Source organism: Cynocephalus volans, chromosome 14 (genome assembly GCF_027409185.1).
Source record: "Cynocephalus volans isolate mCynVol1 chromosome 14, mCynVol1.pri, whole genome shotgun sequence".
Lineage (NCBI taxonomy): Eukaryota > Metazoa > Chordata > Mammalia > Dermoptera > Cynocephalidae > Cynocephalus > Cynocephalus volans.
The window spans coordinates 67,341,382-67,357,846 of NC_084473.1; the positions used below are offsets into that span (position 1 = coordinate 67,341,382).

A 16,465-nucleotide genomic window follows, 5' to 3' on the forward strand; every position below is an offset into this window, starting at 1 on the left:
GTTCAAATCTTGCTGCTCCTCTTCCTCTTTTATTCCCTATCTTGGTCAGGAGACCATCTAGCCAGCTTCCTCCTTGAAGCCCTTCAGTACTTCCTCACCTCCTGTAAGGTGAAAACCAGCTTCAGAGGCCTTCCATATCCAGCTGTGCCTTTCAAGGCCTGCCTACCTTTCAAGCATAGTGTTTTTCAAACTGCAATCACCAACCCATTAGTAGGTTGTGACAAGCTTTTTTTTTAAGAATAGATTGTAAGTCCGGTCAAGATGGTGGAATAGACAGTGCCCAGCATCACTCTCTCCCACAAATCAACCAATTTACAACTATAAAAATGCAACAACAGCCAAGCTGGGGCCGCTAGAGCTCAGGGGAAGAGGAGGAGAGACCTACGGAGTTCGTAAAGGCGGGAGAAGTATTTGTTTTTTCCTTTTATATCCAAACACAAAAGTATAGATTTTTCAAGAGTATTTTATTGCAACATTGAGAGAGGGCATGTCAAGCATTTATTCACTTTTAAATTTACTCAAAATTAATAAATAAAATAAATACACAAGTTGAACAAAGTTCTCACCTGTACCTGGCTCCCAACTTTTCATCTGATGATGAAAAAATTCCCAGAATTTTATAATATTGTGGGGTCCATGATCTGAGGAGCTGCCTGAGCATGATAATGCCCCTGAAACCTATTCGAGATAGGACTACAGCACTATCAATGGTGGGACTCTGCCAGCAGAAGTGTCACCTCTCCCAGGGTGACAGAGACGCAAAGACTTAGTCAAAGCCCATTTCTCCAGAGCAGTGAGAGGCCCAGAAGGGGTTAATCCCAGGAACAAATTCTTCAAGTGAGAAGAATTCCTAGGAGTAACCCCTTCTGGGTGTCTCACTGCTCTGGAGAAATGGGCTTTGAGTAATCCTTTGGGTCTCTGTCACCCTGGGAGAGCTGACAAGAAGTGCAGGTGCCCATGCAATGACTTAGTGGAGGAGCGAGCCCTGCATATGGAAGGGAAGGAGCCAAGTTCACAAGACAAAGCAAAGCAACAGCTGTCCCAGCCACATGAGAGGAGAAAGCCATGGCAATGCTATGATTGCTTATTACAGGATGGGGCACAGGCTTAGATAAAAACACATCCTCACTGACTCAGGCTCTTTCAGTTTCAAGAAAAAGCAATGAGTACAGGGGGCAAGTCTTATCATAGGACCCACATACACAGGAACCCAGGAGGGTCAGGAGGACTGGGAGGATCTTAGGCAGACCAGGAACCTCAACAGCCAGAGCTCTTGGGCCTGCCCCCTGTGCCCTCCACCTCCATGTCTCAGCTACGCTGTCCTCTGCACCACTCTCTTTTCTCTGCCAGATACAGTCCTCATGTACTTCATTTCCTTTCTCTGCCTCACAGCTTCTGCTTATTGCTAGTTTCTACAGGTGGCCACGATGGCCCTCTGACCTTTCTCTAAGGCAGGGCCCTCCAGCCTGACTTCTCTCTGTTCACTGCCTCATCCCCTTGGTATTTCCTGAATCAAATTATTTCCCAGAGAAATGGTCTCATTTTCCCAGTGCATCTCTTGCACTGGGACCAACCTGAGATCCCTAACCAGCCTTGTTCTCCTGTTTACTCCATTGGTGAGCGAGGGATCACCACCATAAATAGTGCAAGATGGCCAAACACATGACATCCAACTCTGGACAGATGAGATGGATGGCAGTTTACTAGTCACACATACAGTCCAAAAGAGGACATCACCAGCCATGCCAGGCCACACGGAGACACCCTCGGGAGCAGAGTGAACATGCAGGGCTATGGGAGGCAGGCGTCATAGTAACAAAAGGATGTGATGCCCCCAGTTCCTGTAGGAAGATGTGATTGGCTTGTTTGAAAGTTTCCCAGGCTGGCATGGAAATGAAACCCATTATGTTGAAAACTAGGTGGGGTGCAGCTGGTCCAGTTGATAGAGGAACTGGCCAGGGGCAGCAGCTAGGTGGGGGGCCTATTTGGTGAGGGTAGGGCAACTCAGGGTTAAGCCTTCGGGGACTGTGAAGCAGTATATGATATCTTAGGCCTTACAATACAAGCCTGTGCCCTTAGCTCGGACCCCTTTGCACCCAAAACAACACATTGTCAGTCACAGTCATTTAAGGAAAGCATCCTTTCCCCAGGACCCTAAGAAGGGCCCTAACGAAGACTTCTGCTGTGCCCACCCCTGCACTCCTTCCAGCCTTCTCTCTGCCCCAATCCTGTCTGGTATGGCCCTTGCCTGGATTCCTGCCTCAGCCACCAGACTTGGGATTTTACCTGATGCCTGTGAACAAGGTCTCTGTGAAGAGTGGGAAACTTGATGAATCTCTTTCTTAGGACTAAAGCTGGAGAATAGAAGACTGTCCAGTGAACTCCCAAGAAGAGAGATCACCAAGGTCATGACATTGCAGAACTTGCTCTACTTCATTTCCACAAAAACTAGAGATAAGTACTGCTCATAGTTTGTAGCATTTCTGGGGCTGAACTTCCTTATTCCTTGCTATTTTTGACCCTTCGATTATACCCTGAGGATACCCCTGAATTTGATGTCTAGCAAAGCAGACTGCCTTGCCCACATTCACCTGTACAACCAGGAATGAGAAAGTGCACACAGAGGGGGGCCTTGACCCAGGCAGTATTTTATTTTATTTTGAAGAAGCTTTGAAGTGAAGTTTTTAAGGTGCTGGAGGCCACTTCCCATGCAGCAGGCATAAGAAGAGACAAAATGCAGAAGAAAGAGGAGGTGCAGAGCTCACTGACTGGCGAGGGACAGCAGCTGGGCAGCTGGGGGGCAGAAGACACAACTGGACAAGGAGTTTACTGAGAGAGCAGGAGGGGAAGAGGGGTGCTGGCCCAGCTCTAAAAGAGACACAGGTCCATGTCAGCCCTGACCTGTGCCAGGTCAGCTCGCCCCAGGAAAGAAATGGTTCAGGCTTCAGAGGACACAGGTGAGGAGGGCAGTGGGAATCCATGTGGCAGTGTCACCAAGAGCAGAGCTTTCCCACTGAAGACACGGGCCTCTGCCAGACCCCAGTTCTCCTAAGCAGACAAGTGGGAATCTGGGGAATCAACTAGGAAAAGCCCCGAGTGGTAGTGTCAGGAGAATTCCTTGGTTGATCAACTTTCATATGAAGAGATTGAGGCCTCTCTGAAGGAATAAGAAAGCCCAGAGTATTGCCCAGATGACAGGTCCTGATCCACCTTACCCAGGCAGTGTGAATGTCGACATCTTCTCCACCCTCCCCTCCCAACTAACCCAAGTTCTTTCCATTCCAGCTGCCTCTGCAGGGTTGGAGAATTCCCAGCCAAGGCAGACAGATGCCAGGATGCCTTTGGTATAATTTTGAAGCAAGAAAAATTAAGGTGTAAAGTCATTTTGAAGTATGGGAGAGAGAAAGGAGTTCAACAGGCATCAGAGCTGTAAGGGTGAGCTTGGGAGCCAGTCCTGTCATGGTTCTGATGGGATGTAGGGCCGCTTACAGATGAAAAGGTACTTATTGTCACAGGGGGAATCATTCCAGGACTGAAGCGTGGACACCTTTATATTGACGCAGTGTTCATTGTTCCCAACATTGTTGGGCTCACCTGGAATCCAGAACCTACCAAGAGAAAAAACAAAGAAAGATGTATTTGCAAAGCTGGAAAATCAAGAACTTATTCCAGTGAAGAAATGAGTTACTTCAGCCTCAGCTATAGTCCTGGGTGATAGCATAGCAAGTTTTTGCACCCAAGCCTAAGAGGAAGGGGATGCGGAGACCTCAGCCTCTAAGCCTCCAATCATGCCCCAAGTTAGGGCCAAATCAGCCTTAACTCATGAGCCCCTACATAAACCCATACTACAAAGCCCTAGACTTAGTACAGGATCCTTGCCCAAGCTGGGTAGAAGGCCCTGCTGCCGAGCCCTTGAGGGCATAGAGAGCCACGGATTTGTCCCAAATCCCACAGCCAATTAGTGGCAGAGGTGAGCTAGATCTCAGTTCCAATATTCCTGCCACCCTCTTGCTCACAGGAAAACATCACCCCACCCTTCATGAGCTGGCCCTGGCCCAGGAAATTTGGGCTGCAAGGGAGGACACTGGGGGCTTACCTCACACTTTGGACCTTGTCGAATGGAGTGTCATCCACCCAGTACCAGTCCCCTTCACTCCCTGCTTTGGTCAGGCCAATCCAGTGGAAAACTTCACCTGCTGACTTATACAGAAACTCCTGTAGGGAGGATAGAATGAGCAGAGGCAAGGCCATGACTGGGAGTTGGGCATCCATCTCTGGCATTCTTCAGCCATCCCCAGAGACAGTCCCTGAGCCCACAGACACAATGTGCACACTGACCTCTCTCAAGCCTCTTCTTGCCTTTGCCCACAGCCCAGAGTCTTTGTCCTAAAACTAAGGAACTCAAGACCTAGGGCTCTCTGCCCTTCAGGAAGCAGATGCTGGAGTACAAGAAAGTCTCATCTAATCTCCAAAGCAAGGACCCCAAGAGAATGGCCCAGATAATAACAGCTAAATGGAGTGAGCCTTAATATGTGAGTGGCACTATGCTAAGCCCTTTATATGAATTTACTCCTCTGTTCTCTGAGGCAGATACTATTATCATGCATGTTTCATCAATTAATAGGCAGAGGCCTAGTAAAGTTAAGTCTTCTACCCAAGACTCTAGGACTAGTTAGATGGCAGACTTAGGACTCTAGAATCTACTCCAGAGCCCGTGCTCTCACCTGCTCTGCTACCCCACCTTCCAGATGAAGGGGGCCTCCAGGCTCCTGAGCTGGGGCGGTGGGAGGCTGAGGGCCCCAGCCATGCCCCACAATGTCTGCATCCAGTCCAGACACTATGGAGCCGCTGCTAGAAGCCCCCTGGGCTCTTCTGCCTGAATGAGGGGGGTGCCACAGGCCTCAACCATGTCCCCTCCCTGCTTCCCCGTCCTCCCGTCCTATCCCCCTTCCCTTTATCTCCCCCTCCACCCCTACTGCTCCACAACATCTTAGAATGTAAAAAATAATAATAATATTAGTAAGTAAATAAATTTAAAAAAAGAAATCTGGAGCCTTGAAGAGATGATTAAATTGTGAGTTCTGTACACTCCCAAATGTATTGATCTATTCTTGGAATAATGGGAGTGGTTCTGCTGGCTTTAAAAGGAGAGTGAATGAGGAGGTTACTCTCTCTGCATCCTCCATCTCGCAGTGGGATACCCTGTGTTGCTGAAGCCACCGCCAAGGAAGGCCCTCACCAGATGTGTTCCCGGGACTTTGGACTTCCCAGCCTATGGAACTGTAAGCAATAAATTTTGTTTACTTATAAAAAAAAAATTTAAAGAAAACAGATGAAGGGGGCTTGTTCAATATCTTGCCTCACCAGGAAGGAGACTGTGGTGTCATTAGTGATGTCCATAAATCTTTCTGTTTTCTGGACACATGGAAAGATTGCACCTCCCTGCCCTCTTGGAAGCTAGGAATACTACGTAGTTTGCTTTGGCCAATGAAATGTGAGCAGAAGCGACATGAGTGATTTCCAGGCAGAAGCTTTAAGATGAAATGCACAATTTGCCATGTTCCCTTCTCCTGCCTCAGCAACTGTGGAAATGTGTTATGATGAAGTCTGCTTCGGCCTAGGTCTTTAAGTAACCACAAGAAGCAGAATCCTTGTTGGACATGTAGTATAAGTGAGAAATAATCCTTCATTGTCAGGTCACCAATATTTGGGGATTTTTGTTACTGCAGCATAATCTTGCCCATTCTCCCTGGTACAGCTGCTAGTACAGCCCCTGCACAGAGCCCATAGGAACAGCACTCACCTGCTCACTCTCGGAGGTTACTGAGGTTAGGTGTGACTCCCTGGACACACAGAACTGCTGGGCGCTGTACCAGGTCTTTTGGATGTGAGAAAAGTAATAGAAGTTTCCCCTGAAGTACTTCCAGCCTTGAGAAACCATCTGTAGAATGTCACCTGGAAAACAAAGCTAAAGGTGAATGCTGGGGTACCTGTTTTCTTGGGGTGCTGGCTAGGTAGGGGAACTTGAGTGGGATCCCAGAGACAACAGCAAATGGAGCTAGGCTTGGGGTCCTAGGGTCCTTCTGTAGGGGTTTGGGGACACTTTCCCAGATGCTGATAGTCTGATGGAGACTGATAGAGCCTCTGGGATTACAGAGGAGAGAATGTGAGAGGACAGGCCAAGAATTTGTCTTTCCCACGAGGGAGAAACAATTCTCCATTGGCCATGACAAGAGGCTGAGCCCCTGGGCTCCGGGGAAGGAACTTATTGGGAAATGGCTAGGTTTGGGCCAGGGAAGACACTCGCTGATGTTTTCATATTCTGCACCTTGGTGTGGGAGCCCAACCTGGACCCTGGTCTCTTCTCTCCTAACCCCCCTAAGTCCTCCCCACCCCCAATACTAAGCCCTCTCTTCTTAACTTACTAACCCATGCCTGGCCCTCTCCTCTCCCCTTCCCATCCTCGCCCACCATGCCAATGCCTCATGTCTGAGACAGGCAAGGTCCCATGGGCCACTGTCAGCTGGCAATGTTATTTTCTGAGTCACTTACTTTGTTGTTTGAGCAACTTGCTGATATTCTCCAAACTGCTCTGGAGTCCCCGGACCTTTGCATTGAAAGCACTGGCTTTATCTATTTCTCTCTTTAACTCTGGGATTTGGGCATTTAAATCATCCACTTTTTCCCAACTTTCTGTTAAGACCTGGATCTGTGTGTTGGCTTTCTCCACACTGGTTTTCAACGTCAGGGTCTGAGAATGCATACGGCCCAGACTGGCATTCACCATCCTGATCTGAACGCCAGCTGCCTCCACGTCACCGCTATTCTTCTTAATTTCAGAACCCTGGGAGCTGATGTTGTCCACACAAACTTTCAGCAACTGGGCATTGGTCTTTACATCTGATATTGTGCCCATAAGCCAGGGATCTGGATTTGAGAGAGTCAAGAGGCCAGGGGCAAGAGTGGGGTGTTAGCAGGGTGATAAAAGGAAGGGAAGGGAAGGGGCAGGTTCAAGCTTCCCAAGGAGCCAAGATAGTCCAAGGAGCTGCCACCGACCTTCCAATCCTTCATTAATGTACAGTAAACATGCAAGAGGACCTCCATGTGCCGGATGCTCTGGTGGATGCAGACAATGTGAAGATTGATAAAATAAGACCTCACAGGCAAGCAGAAGCAGGGGTTGGAACCAGTGTTGAACTTCTGCTGAGTGTTCAGGGCACATGTGGTAAAGGGATGCTCCCAGGTACCTCCTTGTCACTCTCCCCGATGCTTGCTTCCCTCTGGGCCCCATCACTTCATTGCCAGCCCTTCTCTTCCCTTTCAGAGACCCCTGCAGGAGCACCACGTCTGCACACAGACCCCTCTGTGGCGAAGGGAAGGGCCAGCCCCGCAGACTTCTAATCTGGAAGTGGCTTTTTCTCCAAAGAACACGGAAAGGGAGATTATGAAATCACTACCCCCCCACCCCTCCCACTTTCACACTTTGCTCAGGTCCCTGGTTTGGGTACTGTAGAGGGGCCAAAAACAAACCAAGAGGGCTCAAAGGAGAGTCCCATGGAAAAGACACTGTTAGAGACCAGAAGTCTCGGATAGGGCAAGTGACAGGGGAGGGCAGATGGGAGACGCTGCTTAGAGGCTGCAAGTCTGAGACCAAATATGTCATGAGTCCATGAAGGGAAAAAACAGATATTCCCTCTTCCTGCTTTCTAGTGACCTGGTGGGAGGAAAAAGACTCTGCTAGCAGCAGAAGCCATGAACTTGGCAGAACCAGAGGGAAGAAAGATAAGCTACTCATCCAGTGAATGAGTAGGAAGCCTCTGTTGACTCGATCTTCATGGGGACACAAGAATGAAGAGAGCATGCAGGGGTCCTGGTGAGAGGCTGAACATACAGATTCGTTGGCTTGTTGGCCATGTTCTCCATCTGGTCGGTTAGGGCTGAGGACACTCTTGGGACTCAGTCCCTCATGGGATCAGGAGCCATTGCACTTACTATCAGGGGCTATCCACATGGCTCTGAATCCAAGGGACACAGAGCCTGGGGGGCGGGGGTGGAGAAAGTGAAATGACCTAGGATAAAGAAATAGATGACAGTTTCCTGGGGACAGAGGAGTGTATCCCTGAGCACACATGCAAGCACTGTTCCCAATCAGAACCCCCACCCCCCAGAAACTGGGAAGGAAAGAACAGCAGCTTGTCTTACTGGGGACGGGGCACCCCTGTTACTGCATGTGGAAAGACGATGAGGAGACAAATGAAAACCCACAGGCAGGAGAGACCACCAGAGAGCAGGGAACAGAAGGTGTGGATCTCACGAGAGCCAGCTGATCACGGAGAAGGCCTAAGCCCTGGCAATGAAATGTGAGCACTCACAGAGAATGGCCTGAAGCACGATGGAGACGACCAGGAACAGTGACAGGCAGATTAACGCAGCTCGGATGGTGGGAGTTTGCCTCATGGCCAGAGACGGAGCTGACTTGGGAGGAAGCTCTGTTGGAAGAAGAAGCAAATGATTGTTGAAGGAACAGCAAACAGGGGGTCTGAGCACAGAGCACCGAGCAGGCTCTGAGCAGCAGCTGGTGCTTGCCTTGGGGCCACAGGGAGATGTTCTGTTTGTCCACAGTGAAGTGCACGTCAGGGGCCTCCCTCTCTGCAGCCTTCATCCTGCACGCTCGCCCTTGCCCTTGTGGCTGCCTGTCTCCCCACACACCTTTTATCTCGAGGAAACAGGAAGTGAGTCCCACAGCAAGTCACCTTGTCATCCCAAAGTTCCCCATTTCTGGCTTAGACTCTTTGCCTGGTCTAGACCACAGCTCAGTCCCCTCCTCAAATGTCTGAGCTTTCAGCGAGAGGCCGTGTGTCTTCTTTTCTGGGAGTCTGTTACATTTTGCCCCAAAACTATCCCATTTCTCTTGTAAGATTCCCTCACCCACCACCCATCCACCCATCTGCTCACCCCACAAATACACACTGAGTGCTGCCTAGGTACCAGACGCCATACTAGGCAGGGCCACAAAGATGAATAACTTGGCACTCAAGCAACTCACAGTCTGGAGGAAAGATGGACCTGAGCAAGTAAATCACAGTGTCAGGTGATGAGCATAACAGTAGATGAATATGCACAGTTCAAAGGAAGTACAGAGGGTGGAGTAATGGTAAAAGTTCCAGGTAGAGAGATGTGCATACTTAAAACTGTGGGGGCGTAAGAGCACTCTCTTGGCACACTGTAAATGGTGTGGTGCTGCTGGAGTGTAAAGTGCAGGACAGGAGGGTGAGGGCGTGGGGCTCACAAGGCACACGGGCTAAGATCACAAGAACTTTTTGAAGATTATGTGGAAGAGCTTTACCTCTGGCTTGTGGGTGATGTGGGGCCCGTGAAACGCTTTGGGCAGGAGAGAGAGCAGGACAGGAACATGGTAGAAAAATCACTCTGATCATGGTGAGGAGCACAGATTGGGGTGCAGGAAGCCTGGAAGCAAGAAGACCAGTTAGGAGATCACTGCAATAAGATATTCTGCTTTCTGTTTTTTTTGTTTTTTTTTTTCTGACTGGTAAGGGGATCGCAACCCTCGGCACGGTGTGGTCCGCACCACGCTCAGCCAGTGAGCGCACCGGCCATCCCTATATAGGATCTGAACCTGCAGCCTCAGTGCTACCAGCACCACACTCTCCCGAGTGAGCCACGGGGCCGGCCCCTGCTTTCTGTTATTAATGCATCTTAGCTGATACAATCTCACTTTATAAAATGCAGCTTGAAGATTCAAAATGTAAATGTAAGACTTGGGCTCTTCTCCCTGCTTCCTGCAGCTTGTGAGCTTTTCAGATGAAGTGGGGAGGCTCAGCAATATCAGACTAGGAACACTTCTTTTTCTCTCTTCTCTCCCCCACTCTCTGTCCCTACCTCCTTTCTCCCTCCCTGCAGCTCCAAATAGAGAGTTCCTTAATAGAGAATGTGGGATATTCTCAAGGCAGAGAGGAGCTAACTTAAGGCTCCGTGAAGTACTAAGTTTTCTCCTGGGCAGCGTTTCATGCTTTGAAGAAGTCTGCCAAATCTGAGAAACCTGGTATGCAGCAGACTCTAGACAAATACTTCTTGGAAGGTGGGAAAGAGGGGAGGGGGAAAGGGAGGAATAGAGGGAAGAGAGGAGAAAAGGAAAGAAGTCAGTCCAGAAAATTGGATGGATGGGTGAATGAAGAAAGGATGGATGAATGAATGCACGTAGGATGCACGGATGAATGGACAAGTGGAGGATGGATGAGTGGATGGATGAGTGGATGGATGGATGGACAATGAATGGAAGACTTGGTGTCTTTACTCTGACATCTACACAGTCTGTGGACTGTGATCTCCTTCCAGAAGCTGCTGCTTCTTACCACATCCTCCAGCAGTTCTTATTTATTTACACAGCAAAGGCATAAGAGGAAGTATGATTCATACCTTACCCAAATGAACAAATGCTCTGGCCACAGGACTAGAAAGCTAGCCTGGAGCTAAGTCTAAGCTAGTGGGGCTTGATGACAAGTGGTGTCCAGGACCAGAGGTGGGGGCTAAATTAGTAGGGCTGAGGAAATAGCTACCTATACTTGCAGGGGCTTCTGCTGCCTTTGATATTTGGAAGGACCCTGCCTCTCTGTTTACAGGCCTTTGCTGCTCTCTCTCCAGCTGACGGGCCTCAGGCTGGAGCCACTTCTCTGACTGGATGAGGGAACCCAGAGAGGACCCCACACTTCACTCCCCAAGTTCTGGGAAGGAAACCAGGAACAAGGATGTTGTCCCATTTGTACTGTCCCATCTCTTCCCTACCTACATTCTGTCTGTAGCTTCCAAGCCTGCTGTCTGCTCTAACCTTTGACATTGGCTAATCCCTAAACTAAGGGCCCGAATCTAACTCACTGCCTACCTCTGAACTTTTGTGAATATACTCACTTGTTTCAGCTGCTCATTTGGTTGCAGAGTCTTGGTTCCAGGGCTTGGAATGTTCTGCTTCTGGACTCCCATGCTTGGTACCCAGGCTAACCCCAGAGTCACTTCAGCCCTTCTGCTCCTGTCTTCTGGACCTATATCCACAACCTGTTATAGTCCAGGGCCTGGGGGTGGAGAAGAATCCAAGTTACTCAAGATCCCAGTAGAAAGGGCCCTCTGGGGTCCTGGTCTCCTCCTGGGGCATTTGAGGGACAGAAGCTGCCACACAACATGTCTCGGGAGTATCTTGTCCCTTTCCCTTCTGTCAAGAAGTTGACTTTTCCCAAATCTCTGCTGGTTTGTAGCACAAGTTATTGATATAGCCCCCAGATGCCCTCTCAGAGGTCCCAGGAAAGGATCAGGAAGCCTCACTGAGCTGGGGCCCATTGCATAGGAAGAGGCTGGGGCTGGGGAGCATTCACTTCGAGTGATGGAAATGGAGGCCTCAGGTAGATATTCTGCCGATTGCTGGGCAAAAGGCTAGTCCAGCACGAGGAAGCTGTGCAAGAAGCATGAAATCCTAGGGTGGGACCCCTCTGGGGTTTCAGAGGAGATTGTATGAAAGTCCCAAACCATATGAAGTTTCATTTCCCACTCTGCAGGAAGGAGTGAGTCACAAGCTGTTTTCCAATGGCCATGCTCGTTTACAGGTATTTGCGGAGCCCCTCTCCCTCCAGGTGCAAACCTCTGGGTGTTCCACCTGGCCCCTGGCCTGGGAGAAGAAAAGACAGAGCAGGAGGCAGGTGCCTCAGCCACACTCTCCTGCCAGGAGTATAGGCAGTTCTGCACACTCAGGAGATGCCTGGCTCTTCCAAACAGAAGAGGAACTTTGGCCAAACCTAGAGTGACCAAAAATCACTGCTGTGACATCAGAAAGGGAAGTCTGTGATCATTTTTCTGTTTCTCCTCTCCCCATGCTTCTGAGTGCTGAGATTTTCTCTGAACAAGGAGGGGGGAAGGAAACAGGTTGGCTACTTCTTCCCTTCTCTGGTTGGGACCAGCCTTGGGGTTGGAGATGGACCATGGATATAATCAATGCAAGGGGAAAAGAGACCCAGGTTGTTTGAAATGTCCCAGCAGCACTGGGAGTCCTCCAAGGAGTAGTAATCCAAGTCACCCAGTCAAGGCATGGAGGACACTGGAGTGGACAACAAATTGGGGAGTGGGGACAGGGGAGGAGAAGAGAGGGAGGGGGAGGACAGGTGGGGAGCAGAGGGGAGAATGACTGTGAAATGAGAGGGGATGATTGTTACAGCTGGTCAGACCTGGCCCACGGGCCTCAGAGGGGACTCCTGTACAAAGTGGTGGGGGATCTTATCAGCAGACCCTAGAAAATCAAGGGACTCCATGCTTGCTCTTGATGTGTGCCCTGGGAACAGGGGATAGGGGACAGAGAAAAGGAAGGGTGGAAGGGACCATTCATTCCTCTAGGGTGCCTGCTATGTCTGGGTGCTGGGGAGACAGCAAGGAAAAAGCGAGCCATAGACCCTGCCCTCAGTAACAGCGCTCCTCTTGTTTAAAAGCTATGGTATTCTTAATTCTGGGGAGAAAGGAAGACTCTCCCCACACAAGAAAGGACTAAGGACACTGCAGGGGTCCTCCCCAGGACTCCCTTGACCCTACGAATAGCTTCCTCTTTTTTATAACATTATATGGGGTCATGTTTCTCTGGAACAGTGACAAGGAGCCAGACTCTAGTGAACAGGCCATTACGGACGGTGCCATCATAAAGAGTGTGATACGTATGGTGGGGGGCTGGCCAACCTGGCCACACTACAGAACTGCTGGGTACCAGGCAGAGGGGCCTGCTGCAAACTATTCAGGTCAAAGAATTCATGTCTGTGGCATGAGTGGGAAGGGCAAATTCACGTCAGGAACATAACAAAGGGCTCCTGGGAAAAATGTGCGTAGTTTCTTTTTAAATCTTTTATTTCTTTATGATATAACTAATGATGTTGATTATGAAAAAAAAATCAGGTAAGAAAAAAGGAAAAAAATACCCACCATACAGGAAAAAAACCAACAGTTGTACCCACTGTACCTATATATACATAAATCTACACCTATACCCATAGCTATGTCCAACTATAACTATGCATATATTTATATAAGTGTGTAACAGGACAGCTCCTATTTATATTCCCCAGCATCCTTCTGCACCCACCAAAAATCCCTCTCCATTGAGAAACTACTCCCCCCTTTTAACCATGTGATTTGAATGCGGTTGCTAATCCCAAATCCTCCTCACCCACCTGCCCCCAGGCATGAGTGGGCACATCACAAGGACAGGCTCCAGGGTCTGGGTAGGCAGGTAGTTCTTCTCTCTTCTGAAATTGTGAGCTATATAGATGTGACTCTAGTGCTGCTAGTGACCAGTCAGTCCCCTGACATGTGGAAGATCCCAAGAGAATAAAACCAATATGGAGACAGGAGCAGAGACAACTGATGAAGAGACAAAAAGGGAGAGTCTTGATACCTTTGAGTGCTGGATCCAGTTGAACCTGAGTCCCATTTCCCACAGACATTACCTTTCTTGGTTTGGTTTATCTAAACATAAACAAAGACAAAAAACTCCTATTTTCATTTGAATTTAATTGGATGAGTTTCTGTTTCTTGCAACCAGAGTCCTGACCAATATATTACATAAGCATATAAAATTTACAAAACTAGAATTACACTCTATACAAGAATAGTGTGTAGGGATGTTTGTTTGCTTTGTTTGGGAGGGGTGCTTAATAACGTATTATGGATGACTTCAAAATCAAACTTACATCTGCATGATAATTTTGATTTTGTGTTCCACTGTAACTTTTTATGTTTTCATTACTTATATTTAATACATTTGGAATTCATGTTATTACCTGATTTTAGAAAGAAATCTAACCTATCCATTTCTAAATGGATAGCCTGCTGTCCTGATACCTTTGTCTGAAACAATGCATCATTTCATCACCAGCTATGAAGTGCCATCTTCATCATACAGTGTGTTCATGCTACATAATAGTTTGAGTTTGTTTCACATATTTATAGGTTTGTTTCTGGACTTTCTATTGTCTTCCATTACTCTTTCTATTGCTATACCAAAACCATACAGAATGAATTAGTACAGCTTTATCAGTCCATCACCTTAACCAATCAGCCACCTTGTCCACAGTAGTACAGCTTTATGATGTGTTGAAACCTCTATTAGGACAATCCTTCAAAACTGTCCTACCTCATATAGAAAATCTATGGGATTTCTGTTTCCGACCAATGTAGAGGAACAGGGATCAGATTTACCCTCCCGCCTGAAACAACAAAACAGACAGACAAAACATGTGAAACAACTATTTTCAAGACACTGGATATCAGGCCACAAAGGACAGGGCTCCCTGAGGGACAGGGCTCCCTGAGAGACAGGGAACGAACAAGGTGACTCTGTGATTGCCCTGCTTCCTGCTCAGAGTTGCCAGGCTGTGAGGCAGGCAGGGGGGACCAGGTGGAGCTGGCCAACTCCCTGAGTTGAGGAGACAGAGCTGAGAGTTTGGAAACACAAAAGCAGTGAGAGCTGTGTTGGTCAGCTCAGGCTGCCATAATACACACCAGACTGGGCGGCTTAAACAACAGAAGTTTATTTCTCACAGTTCTGGAGGCTGGAAATCCAAGATCAAGGTGTCGGCAGGTTTAGTGTCTTCTAAGGCCTCTCTGCATGGCTTACAGATGGCCGCCCTCTCGGTATGTCCTCACATGGCCTTTCCTCTGTGTGTGTCTATCCCTGGTGTCTCTTCCTCTTTATTTATTTATTTATTTATTTATTATTTTTTATTTTTTAAATTTTATTTTGTCGATATACATTGTGGCTGATTATTGCTCCGCATCACCAAAACCTCCCTCCCTCCTCCCTCCCCCCCTCCCCCCCAACAATGTCCTTTCTGTTTGCTTGTCGTATCAACTTCAAGTAATTGTGGTTGTTATATCTTCTCCCCCCCCCCGGGTTTTGTGTGTGTGTGTGTGTGTGTGTGTGTGTGTGTGAATTTATATATTAATTTTTAGCTCCCACCAATAAGTGAGAACATGTGGTATTTCTCTTTCTGTGCCTGATGGCTAAAATCCAAAAGACTCTGAACGATAAATGCTGGCGAGGTTGCGGAGAAAAAGGAACTCTCATACATTGTTGGTGGGACTGCAAAATGGTGCAGCCTCTATGGAAAATGGTATGGAGGTTCCTCAAACAATTGCAGATAGATCTACCATACGACCCAGCTATCCCACTGATGAGAATATACCCAGAGGAATGGAAATCATCAAGTCGAAGGTATACCTGTTCCCCAATGTTCATCTCTTCCTCTTTTTACAAGGACACCACCATTCACATTTGATTAGGGCCACATCCTCTGACCTCATTTAACTTTCATTACTTCTTTAAAGGCTGTATCTCCAGATACAGTCACACTGAGGGTAACACGCTTCAACATATGAATTTCAGGAGAACACAATTCAATCCGTAACTCCAGACAAGCAGAAAGTATAACCTATATGAGAGAAATATACCTGTTGAAACTGACCCAGAACTGATACAGATGTTAGAATTAGCAGACAAGGACACTAAAACAGACATTGTAACTGTACTCTATATGTTCAAATAGTTAGGAGACATGAAAGATATAAAAAGATATCAAGTGATCTTACAAAATTTGATAAAAAATATAATATCTGATATGAAATACACTGAAAGATATTATGGCAGATTAAAAATTGCAGAAGATCAATAAACTTGAAGACATACCAATAGAAACTATCCAAAATGAAGCACAGAGACAAAAAAGAACAGAACATCAGTAAACTTTGGGATGACTTCCTGAGTTTAATATATAGCAGTCCCCTCCCTTATTTGCAGACAATCTGTTCCAAGACCCCCAGTAGATCCTGAAACAGCAGATAGTACTGAACCATATATATACTGTTTTTCCTATACATATGATAATGTTTAATTTATAAATTAAGCACAACAAGAGATTAACAACAGTAACTAATGAAATAGAACAATTATAACAATGTACCATAATAAAAGTTATATGAATGTGGTCTCTCTCTCTCACTCTCAAAATACTGTATTGCACTATACTGTGGGTAACCGAGATAGCAGAAAGAAAACCTCAGGTAAGGGGGGACTACTGTACATATAACTGGAGTCTCCACAGCAGGGGAGGGAAGCAGAAAATATATTCAAAGAAATAATGGTCAAAATTTTTCCAAATTTAAGAGCTACCCATTCATGCAATGGCGTAGATGAATGCACTTTACTAAGTGAAATAAGCCAGATCCAAAAGGCTACACATCATGTGATTCCTTCAAATGACATCTGAAAAAGGAAAATCTTTAAGGAAAGAAACTGATTAGTGGTTGCCAAGAGTTGGCAGAAAGAGAAGTGGTTAACTAAAAAGCAAATGCATAGGGAACTTTATGGGTGATGGAATTTTTCTGTACGATACTGGGTTAGTGCGCATATCACTCTACACATTTG

The 16,465-nt window shown here is 47.4% G+C and overlaps 1 protein-coding gene across 1 annotated transcript; it reads right to left on the minus strand.

Annotated features, from left to right (window-relative positions):
* Nucleotides 1-3,457: 3,457 nt before the first annotated feature.
* On the minus strand, nucleotides 3,458-8,662 carry LOC134362552 (C-type lectin domain family 4 member K-like). The gene is made up of 6 exons (XM_063077785.1): nucleotides 8,587-8,662; nucleotides 8,373-8,489; nucleotides 6,553-6,927; nucleotides 5,804-5,955; nucleotides 4,097-4,215; nucleotides 3,458-3,608 (listed from the first exon to the last, which is right to left on the minus strand). Exons 1-6 carry the CDS (start codon nucleotides 8,660-8,662, stop codon nucleotides 3,458-3,460), a joined length of 990 nt encoding a protein of 329 aa, XP_062933855.1.
* Between the last annotated feature and the right edge of the window lie 7,803 nt (nucleotides 8,663-16,465).

Bases quoted from the DNA above. Each gene is read 5' to 3' on its own strand.
- LOC134362552 (XM_063077785.1), bottom strand. From the start codon at position 8,662: ATGAAGGCTGCAGAGAGGGAGGCCCCTGACGTGCACTTCACTGTGGAC. The intron at 6,928-8,372 runs GTGAGTGCTCAC...TCTCAAATCCAG, and splicing joins CGTGCTTCAGGCCATTCTCT to ATCCCTGGCTTATGGGCACA. The intron at 4,216-5,803 runs GTGAGTGCTGTT...TCCTCCCTACAG, and splicing joins TAACCTCCGAGAGTGAGCAG to GAGTTTCTGTATAAGTCAGC.